Source organism: Hermetia illucens, chromosome 7 (assembly GCF_905115235.1).
Source record: "Hermetia illucens chromosome 7, iHerIll2.2.curated.20191125, whole genome shotgun sequence".
NCBI lineage: Eukaryota > Metazoa > Arthropoda > Insecta > Diptera > Stratiomyidae > Hermetia > Hermetia illucens.
The window spans coordinates 12,177,790-12,188,742 of record NC_051855.1 but is presented as its reverse complement, the minus strand read 5'-3'; the positions used below and the strand labels follow the sequence as shown (position 1 = coordinate 12,188,742).

General features: G+C 44.6%; 1 protein-coding gene across 1 annotated transcript; it reads left to right on the top strand.

Annotated features, from left to right (window-relative positions):
• Window positions 1-1,727: 1,727 nt before the first annotated feature.
• Window positions 1,728-5,386, top strand: LOC119660880 (lipoma-preferred partner). Its single transcript, XM_038069795.1, has 6 exons — window positions 1,728-2,813; window positions 2,874-3,349; window positions 3,408-3,699; window positions 3,766-4,114; window positions 4,231-4,351; window positions 4,557-5,386. Exons 1-6 carry the CDS (start codon window positions 2,168-2,170, stop codon window positions 4,686-4,688), a joined length of 2,016 nt encoding a protein of 671 aa, XP_037925723.1. The 5' UTR covers window positions 1,728-2,167; the 3' UTR covers window positions 4,689-5,386.
• Window positions 5,387-10,953: the final 5,567 nt, after the last annotated feature.

Below are 10,953 nucleotides of genomic sequence, written 5' to 3'. Positions count from 1 at the left end.
TTGAAGGCCGAAATAGCGAAAAAACGCCCACACATGAAGAAGAAGAAAGTCATCTTTCATCAAGACAATGCACCGTGCCACAAGTCAATCAAAACCATGACCAAATTCAACGAATTAGGCTTCCAACTGCTTCCTCATCCTCCGAACTCGCCGGATCTGGCCCCCAGCGACTGATGGCTCTTTGCGGATCTCAAAAAGATGCTCCAGGGAAAAAGATTTGGCTCAAATGAGAAGGTGATCGCTGCTACTGAGGCTCATTTTGAGTCAAAAGACAAATCGTTCTACAGACATGGCATTGAAAAGTTAGAGAAGGTCTGGAATGATTGTATTACCCTTGAAGGAGATTATGTTGATGAATAATAAGGAATTTTGCCGATAAAATGTTGTTTTCATAATTAGTCCCGGGACTTATTGAACGATGTGTTATGGTGGCAATGTCAGCACCAAAAACCAACCAAACACTAACATCAAATCGCGCCGGTCAAACGAGAAGAATAAAGATAGTAGACTACAACTTTGAGATCGTTGATAATTTCTCCTATCTAGGGTCGAAAATCACAACCGATAGCAGCAACAAATGGTAGCCAAAAGAGTCTATTTCAGTTTGCAAAAACTGTTCCGCTCGAAACGGCTCACCATAGGCTCAAAGCTCTTACTGTACAAGACTCATATGATTGAATGGATCTTGCCAGTCCTCGTATATTACTGAAGTCGGCCAAGACCGGATACTGGTTGATGCGCCGTTGATGATGATGAAGTTTAAGCTTATACGAAAGTGCCTGGTCACGATTGGTGCTTCCACCTATCGCGCAGCTATTGTTGATAGCTGCCTGCGAGAATGGACGCTCTGGTATAATACCGATCATGGACCCAAAGAGTACGTTGCCTCCACAGGTGTTCCATAGGGCTTCGCGCTTGGCCCACTGCTGTGGACCCTCATATACAATGATGCACTTGACCTTCCGGTTCCGAAGGAGGCCACGCCGGTGCAAAATTAAGTCAATGCGGTACTACTGTTCCCTTTTATGAGAAAGCGGGAGACAAAAAAGAGAGGCCTAATATCAAAGCGAATGGGTTATTCAGACATTATAGAATATGAAAAATAAATAAATTGTTCTGGTAACTTCAATACATGCGGTGTAATAAGGGAATCTTCACACATTCAAACAACATTGAATCATTTTTACGCCATACTGTAAGTGCAATTGGCTTTTGGAGGAGTAGCGGACGAAGTTCGCGTTTATCGGGGCACGGCTTATCTAAATTGCGTGCACTTTTTACTTATCATCATCATCATCATCAACGGCGCAACAGCCGGTATCCGGTATAGGCCTGCCTTAATAAAAAACTCCCAACATCCCAGTTTTGCGCCGAGATCGTCCACCAATTCGATATCCCTAAAAGCTGTCTGGCGTCCTGACCTACGCCATTGTTCCATCTCAGGCAGGGTCTGCCTCGTATTCTTTTTACTTCTCCGCTGTTGATTTTATTTCTGAATATGCTAAAACAATTACGAGGCAAATGCCTGTCTACAAACGGTTGCGCTTACAATCTAATTGCGACACGGTGGCGACCGCGGCTTAACACGATCTCCTAATGGAACGGTACAGAGGGCGTAGCAAGCACTAAATGGCCGCAGACACTGTTTACAACGCAAACTGGTGATTCATACATTTGTTATTTCTGCTTCTGTCGATTCCCATTGCTAATGCTAACTCGCAGTCTGCGCTCCTATCACTTAGCACTGCCCATACCAGATATTTTGACATATCTCGACACGGTAGTCATTCCAGTGTACTTGCCCACTGTTGACAGTGCAAAATTACACGTTTGTGTGATTCATCGGCCTTTGTTTAGCTTTCGTTGCTTTCATTGTGACTGCAAGCCGTTTACCGGAAGCTTTGCGGAAAATCGATAAAATATTTACTCTTTGATATCATTTCCGCACTGTGTCAGATGCGGAATTCGCGGCTGTACGCAAAGAAACAGTTGATGGCGCACACCCATGCCAGGGTGGTCTGTGATAGTTTGTTTCGAGTTTTAAGTCCTAAAAGTTAAAGGAATCACTCCAGTGAAAGCTAGTTTCAATAAATACGCGGAATCTGATCTCATTCCCATCCGCATTGGAGAAAAATTTGTGTTTCCTCATTCAAAACATTTCAAAACAATGGATGCACTCGATGAACAGTTGGCACAACTAAAGCTGATGACAAGCCGGGCGTTGTCACCGAAGAACACTAGCACGTCTGGATCTGCGTTGAATTCTGGAGATTCTGTATCAATTGGTGGGAGCGATGTCGGGTTGATGCCCATACACCATCAACAACAAGCCTCCGGCACGCTTTCTAAGAAAATTGGTCCAGCTGTACCGCCAAAACCTTTGAAAAAGTCACAAGTTGCGGGTGAAATAGCGCAATCCAGTGAGCCGATTCGTAAACAAAACGCTTATAGCAATATGAAAATGACACTGGACAATTCAATTATATTGGATCAGCAGCTGGAGGCATTGGAACATCATAAAAAGCAACTCGAAAAAAGAGCGGCAAGTGTGGGTCGCGATAGTGTAGCATCCGGCCCAGCTTCATTGGAAAAGGATCCAAACATTGGGGCATCCCCGAGCGGCGGCTATCATGTCTACACAAATGTCGATCATTTAGGTACTGGTGGAGGAAAACCAGCTATTGGAGCGAACCCAGATGCAGTGGTTTATAGCAATATTCGGTACCAAGTACAGCAACCATCCAACAGCGAAGAAATCAATGCTGCTTCGCGAGTAACTCAAAACCAAATAGTCTACAGTAACGTAGGTTTTGGTAAGTCGTCGTCGTTGGTCTTTTAATTGCTTTAATCTCTTCTGTTCCTATTTTAATCAGGTGAGTTGCCTCCTCCGCCGCCATTTGAAATTCCGCCTGTTCCTGCGCCCCTGAATTTAGCTCTTGACTCGTCAAATTTTGATTATCGTCCCCAAACAAATGAGGACGATTTACCACCACCTCCCAGTCCAGTTAGCTCGTCATACAGTGAGCTGCGTCGCGCGACCGACAACTTCCCGCAAATGTCTCAATACGCGCCGTTCAATAGAACAAATGTGGCGCAAACTTGCCAACCAGCCAATAAACAAGTTCCTTCGCTCTACCACGCACAACGAGCCACCGCTGCAATGCTAGATCAGTCAACGGGCGATCTGAATACTGCTGTAAGCCGTTCACCGCACTTTCGAAATGATCCGCAGCAGATCTATGCAAACGCGCAGTATCAGAACGTCTACAGCTCGTACGAGCCGAATTCGCAGGCAACCGGGGGTGGAAGTAACTCCTCCGAGTACTATGGCTATGGCGACCTTTCCCAGGTAAGGCAGTACAAGTTCATCATCATCATCGCATAATCATCTTCTCGATCCCATTTAGAGCCTCTCAAACTATGAATCAATTTATGAGCCAATTAATCCGCGGCCACCTAGTCAGCTTTCGTCTCGATCGAATTATTCCTTATACACTTCTTATGTGAATGGATCACAAATAGCGCCAAGCGACTCTTTGGGCTGTAACACCATGACCGCAACCTCCACCAGCAGTAAAAATGGCATTGGTCAGGTTGGCTGTGAAGGGAAGCTGCCTGGTCGCAAAGAAGCTGAGGTTGAGGCGTTGACCAATCTTCTCGTCCATTCAATGGACTCTGGGACTGACATAGACAGTTACGGTAAGATAGCGACTGCGAATCTGTTCAAAAAAACTCTTGGTTTATACAGAATACTTTTCAATAAAGGAATCTGTGTTAAATGTGGCGAGCGTGTTGTCGGTGAATCTTCTGGTTGTACGGCTATGGAGCAGATATACCACATCAATTGCTTTACATGCTCTGAATGCAACATGAATTTACAAGGAAAGCCATTTTATGCGTTCGATGGCGAGCCATATTGCGAAGAAGACTATTTGAATACATTAGAAAAATGCTCGGTTTGTATGAAACCGATATTGGAAAGGATATTACGAGCAACTGGAAAGCCATATCATCCCGGTTGCTTTTGCTGTGTAGTATGCGGCAATAGTTTGGATGGCATACCATTTACTGTTGATGCTACGAATCAGAACTACTGTATCGAAGATTTTCACAAGTAAGTTAGGCTAGATTTCTGGCAGCAAAACTCTGTACTAAAATTAAGAGGTGGAGCTGAAAGAAAGTCAGCAAATTTTCTTTTACTTCTTTCCATTTCTTCTATCCCAATTACAGGAAATTCGCTCCAAGATGTTGTGTTTGCCAGCAACCAATTATGCCCGAACCTGGCCAGGAAGAAACTGTTCGTGTCGTCGCACTGGATCGTAGTTTTCATTTCAAGTGTTATAAATGCGAGGTAAGTGTTTATGCTTTGTTTTTCATAATTGTTTCCTTGTGTCCTTATACGCATATGGAGTAATACAGCTGCATGTCCTGCATCGTGTCTCCACTCCATAAAATATCCTCTACTCTTTGATCAGAACTGCTTTGATTTATCTAATTAAATGGACCATAAATTTTTCATCCTAAGAATATTCGATTTTTTCTTCTTTTTTAAAAAGGACTGCGGCCTTCTTTTGTCATCTGAAGCGGAAGGACGTGGCTGTTATCCTTTGGATGATCATGTTCTTTGTAAAAGTTGTAACGCTCAGCGTGTGCAGGCTTTAACCAATCGTATGACAACAGAGTTGTAAGTTAAAACAGAAAGTAGTAAGGGTACGTTGGTAGCAATAATAAATTCCAACTACAAAAGACATAGGATATAAAGGAGTAATTATTGTGATCGAAATTTAACCATATAGTAAATGTAATTTTTAACTCATGTATCAGAAAGATATTTTCAAGAAAAAGGGGTTTGAAATTTTGCAATTATTTCTAGCAATTGTAAGTAATAGGTAAGGGTATTTTTCAAAAGAGCAGAAAATTAAATGGTCAAAAATCATGGACAGAAACGGACCGAAAACGCATCAAATCATCATTCCGGACAAAAGTAATGCAGCCACCATTACCTCCTAGCATGTGTTATGATCTCGGCATTATATGCACTAAATTGTTTCCATTTTGAAAAAATTTTGAAACAATGATACCCTGCCTCTATCTACTACCATTTTAACTGACAATTGCATGACTATTTCAACGTATTATAATATTGGATGTATTCCAACGTATTATTTTTCATGGCTGTTTATCAAATAGATGATAAGTTTTTATCAGAAAATATTTGTATTCATTTCTACTTTGTATTTTGAGAAAGAGTGCTCAACAAATATTGAATAGACAGTAATTGTTTCATATTTCTTACTGTATCGCAGTTACTGTAAAGTATGGAATTTATAAGTAAAGGTAAGAATGTTTGGTTGAGAAGAAAAGAAGAAATATATACGCTAGCTTACTTAATGGTTTTATTCTCTTATATTCAATAAGTTTCAGTGCTATATCTCTTCTGCTTAGTAAAGAGGGTCTGAGCTTCAAAATGGTATATAGGTCGGGGGTCTGGGTGCCAGGAAAATTGCTGAAATTTGGAGGAATCTTGGGAAAGACTTCAAACGCTTTCAACGCCGTTAATATCCTTAATTTTCAAAGAAGGGGGCAATAATCGTGATCACTACCATCAGGGGAGAATCTGAGCTACAAAATGGTACGTCGGTTGGGTTGGGTAGGGACCAGGAAAATTCCCGACGTTTGCAGCAATCCTGGATAAACTTTGATCCCTTGTAACGCCGTTAGTACTACGAATTTCCAGAAAACGAGCGAAATTCGTGATCACCACCATCGCCGGGTCCCACCTGTAAAACCCCGTATAAGTTGGGGTGATCACTGGTATCGGGAGAGGGTCTGAGCTTCAAAATGGTATGTAGGTTGGCTTGCGTGAGTCCCAGGAAAATTCCCGACGTTTCCAGCAATCCTGGATAAACTTTGATCCCTTGTAACGCCGTTAGTAATGCGAATTTCCAGAAAGCGAGCGAAATTCGTGATCGACACCTTCGCCGGGGTCCCACCTATAAAACCCCGTATAGGTTGGCGTGATTACTGATATCGGGGGAGGGTCTGGGTTTCAAAACGGCACTTCGTTCAGAGAGTGTGGGTATCAAGAAAATAGACGAAATTTCGAGGATACTTGGGAAAAATTATAAACCCTTGTAACGCCGTTAATATTCAGAATTTCTAGAAAAAAGGCTCAATTCGAGATCACTGCTGTCGGGGAAGGGTCTGAGCTTCAAAATGGTATGTAAGTCGGGGGGTCTGGGTGCCAGGAGAATTCCTGAAATTTGGAGGAACCTTGGGAAAAAGTTTAAACGCTTTCAACGCCGTTAATATGCTTAATTTTGAAAGACGGGGGCAATAATTGTGATCACTACCATCAGGGGAGGATCTGAGCTACAAACTGGTACGTAGGTTGGGTTGGGTAGGGGCCAGGAAAACTCCCGACGTTTCCAGGAATCCTGGATAAACTTTGATCCCTTGTAACGCCGTTAGTACTACGAATTTCCAGAAAACGAGCGAAATTCGTGGTCACCACCATCGCCGGGGTCTGAACTGTAAAATCTCGTATAGGTTGACGTAATGACTGCTATTGGGGGAGGGTCTAAGCTTTAAAATGGTATGTAGGTTAGCTTGCGTGGGTCCCAGGAAAATTCCCGACGTTTCCAGGAGCCCTGGAAAAACTTTAATCCGAGCGCCTCTCGCCGAGCGAGCGAAAATCGTGATCACCACCATCGCCGGGGTCCCAACTGTAAAACCCCGTATAGGTTGGCGTGATGACTGGTATCGGGGGAGGATCTGAGCTTCAAAATGGTATGTAGGTTGGCTTGTGTGGGTCCCAGGAAAATTTCCGACGTTTCCAAGAACCCTGGGAACCCTTTGATCCCTTGTAACGGCGTTAGTAATGCGGATTTCCAGAAAGCGAGCGAAATTCGTGATCGACACCTTCTCCGGGGTCCCACCTATAAAACCCCGTATAGGTTGGCGTGGTCACTGCTATCGGGAGAGGGTCTGAGCTTGAAAACAGCATTTCGTTCAGAGAGTGTGGGTATCAGGAAAATAGTGGAAATTTCGACGAATCTTGGGAAAAATTATAAACGCTTGTAACACCTTTAATATTCAGAATTTCTGGAAAAGAGCCTTAATTCGTGATCACTACTATCGGGGGTGGGTCTGAGCTTCAAAATGGTATAAAGGTTGAGGGGTCTTGGTGCTAGGGAAATTGCTGAAATTTGGAGGGATCTTTGGAAAAACATTAAACGGTTATATCTCCGCCATGCAAGCATAGCGGGCCTGGTTTATACTGAGTGCAGGCTCAGCATTCACACCAGTGGATGCGACGCCTATCTAACACCTCTACCGCAACTAAGGGGTACGGCACCCGAGTTGTACAGCGCAACTCCACGCTTAAGCTCCGAGGAGCTCTGCCTGCGATGTAGGCATAACCACAACCACCATGAAACTCCCACTAGGGGGCCAACCGCAAATAACCGGGCCGGGAACACATCCTCCAGGAATTCTCCTGGAGCATATGGTCTCAGAGGGCCGTCCCGGTTCACATGGTACCAGATAACCTCCGGTGAGGCTTCGTGACCCAAGCCACTTCAGATGAGCGCCTTGCAGACTCGGGTCTGATCACCCTCCTCGAGTACGTGGGGCCTTCACTGACCAGTGACATGGATTGAACCAAACGTTGGATACATTTGGCTGGAATGCTTCTCCATTATTCGAGAAGACGTTCATAAATGGGACCATCGCCAAGCCTATATTGCAGTCCGAGTTGAGCGCAGAGAAATGCAGACTTTTTCAAAATATCGCTGTACATGTTCGCATCCATATTCATCATCATCATCAACGACACAACAACCGGTATCCGGTCTAGGTCTGCCTAGGTTTGCCTTAATAACTCAACTGAAAACTGCAAGTCAATATTTCGATAACGTACAGGAGGCCGGAAACGCCTTTCCACGACGGGAATCATGAAGACTTTAGTACGGATTGAAAAGACACTATTTCTTAAGGTATTACCTTTAGCGGTGGTTGTCAGGGCTACATGCAGTCAATGTGAAGCAGAGGAGGAGACTGAGTGGTTTCTTCGGATCTTAGAGGCCGATACCTTGGGAACGCTTTATTCAAAGAACAATCTGTGCCGTTCTCACAGTTTCTTAAGCTGAGCTAACAGCGGTAGGTAGAATCAACTAAGGGCAAAAAGAGCGCGCCTATAAGGAAGCCCGCAAAACCCTCAAGCTCGCCATCCAACGGAGCAAGAGGGAATGCTTTAAAGAGCTCTGTTTAGAAGCGGACGTAAATCCGTGGGGGAGCGCCTATATAATCGTGATGGGACGATTCAGAGTCCGATCATCCCCGCAGATCACGTGCCCTTCACTCTTGTTAAAAATTATCCAGGGGTTATTCCCTCAGCAAGAGGAGGGCATAGAGAGCTTCCAGCGACCTCTGAACGACATGGCAATACCGCCGGTCACCAGTGACGAGCTGCTGGAGATCTGCGCTAGGATAGGAGATAACAAAGCTCCGGATCTAGATGGCGTGCCAAATAAGGCCCTTAAGCTTGCCGTGAAATCCAGACCGGACATGTTCGCTGAGTTGTCCGAAGCGTGCATGTCCGAGGGGATATTTCCTGCATCATGGAAACGACAGAAGTTGGTGCTACTGCCTAAGGCTGGCAAACCTCCAGATGAGCCAATCTCCTACAGACCTATTTGTCTTTTGGACACTGTGGGCAAAATGCTCGCTCTAGCATTACTAATAGATTACTCTCGGTTGTCGAGAGCCAGGGAGGTCTCTTAGATCGACAGTATGGGTTCCGTAAAGCCAGATCAACCATTGATGCCATCAAATTGGTTACCGGCTTGGCCGAAGATGCAATCCACGGAAAGGGCAGTACTAGCAAATATTGCATAGTAGTGACCCTGGATGTGAGAAATGCATTCAATTCGGCCAATTGGAACCTAATATGGGAATCTCCGGCGAAGATTGGTATTCCCGCTTATCTTGCAGCTATTGTCAACAGCTATTTATAAGGACGGAGGCTTTGGTATGATATCGATGACGGACCCCAGGAGTACGTTGTCTCACAGGGCTCCGTACTGGGCCCACTGCTGTGGAACATCATGTACAACGATGTTCTTAATCTTCCCCTTCCGGAGGAAGCCACGGTGGTGGGCTACGCCGATGATATAGCGCTGGTTGTTGTCGCAAAGCATCTCGAAGATGCTGAGTTACACTCATGCGAAGCGATCAGTGCTGTTAAGGGTTGGCTAAAGAGTTCTGGTCTAGCACTTGTGGAGGAAAAAACGGAAGCGGTCCTCATCACCAAGCGCCCGTATTCACATTGGGAATCATATCATCACTTCTAAGCCTGCGATCAAATACTTGGGAGTGATGATAGATGGGAAGCTTAGCTATAAGCCACACGTGCAGTATGTCTACGACAAAGCATCCACTGCGAGTGTGGCCCTGACAAGAATGATGCCGAACGTGGGAGGGCCAGGACATGCTTCCAGGTTGCTTATAGCTAGGGTAGTGAGTTCGATCCTGCTTTATGCAGCTCCAGTTTGGAGAAAGGCATTGCAGGTTACATCTAACGTTAACAAATTGAGTTCAGTCTACAGAAGAACAGCCCTAAGGGTGTGCTCGGCATTCAGGACTGTCTCAGGAATGATGCCCATTGACATCCTGGCAGATGAGATGACGAATATATATAGTGCGAAGTCTATCTCTCCTTCATCGCAGACGAAGAACGCCGGAGGGAGAGATCTCTAAATAGATGGCAAGAGCGTTGGGAACGCTCGGGAAAGGGTCGGTGGACACACAGGCTCTCCCTGTCATCAAGGAGTGGTTGGAGAGACGGCACGATGAGATTAACTATAACTTTACTCAGTTTCTCACGGGGCATGGAGGCTATCGCTAGTACCTGTTCAGGTTTAAACTAGATACCTCACCTGATTGTCTAAACTGCGATGGAGTCCCAGAGGAACCAGAGCATGTATTCTTCCACTGCCCAAGGTTTGTGGAGGAAAGGAAGAACCTAGAGGAGACTCTAGAAGAAGTGCTGGTACCAGAGAATCTGGTGCAAAGAATGCTAGCATGTCAGGAAGACTGGGATGCGATCAACTCCATGGTCGTATCTATCCATAGCGAACTGCGAAAGGCAGAGGAGACCAGAAAAGCACGGTTACGTACGCCGCGTAGAGACGAAAGGGGATCAAGCTAAAAAGAGCTGACTCCGCCCCGTGATGTAATACCGTACGGTGGTTCCACCTTAGTTTATTTAATTTATCAATCAATCTTTCTGTTGTTTTATTGTTTCCCCCGTGCATGGTTATTCATTCCATTTTCCCCACTAGCATGCATGCGACAAGTTCTTCGCGTAAATTCCAATAAAAATAAGTCATCGCCATCAGGAAATGTTACTTGATATCCTCATGTATTTAGATATGCATAGCGTAGGGCTTTGTTAATTGATTTGCAGGCTTGGCCTAGTAGCGGAAGAATAATCTGATTTTACGTTGGGTGTTGTACATATGCAGCTCAAATTCATGTCATGGTGGTTTATGCTTAGTTTCAAGAAGTGCGTAAAGCCTGTTGGTGTATTTCATATAGTTACGCATCGTAGATTCCTTCGTTAAAAAGATAGTGGAAGGCGCTAATCTATGTGTATGGAAATCTTGTTTTGTGAGTATGCACAGTTTTTATTTTACAATCGATGTGACCTACTTGAGGATAGTGTGTTCGGCCTCGATTTCTCTTCAATAATTCTTTTAGTGTCGTTTATGATTTCCACTTAGTGTTTCTATAAATCCTACTATATATTGAGAACAACATATTGGTATCTTGTTGAGATTGACCCCTCTTTCGCTAAAGCGTCCGAGATTTCATTTCCCTCTATGCCACAGTGACCAGGTACCCAGAGTAGTTCCACCGTATTGAATCTAGACATAGAGTTCAAACGGTTTC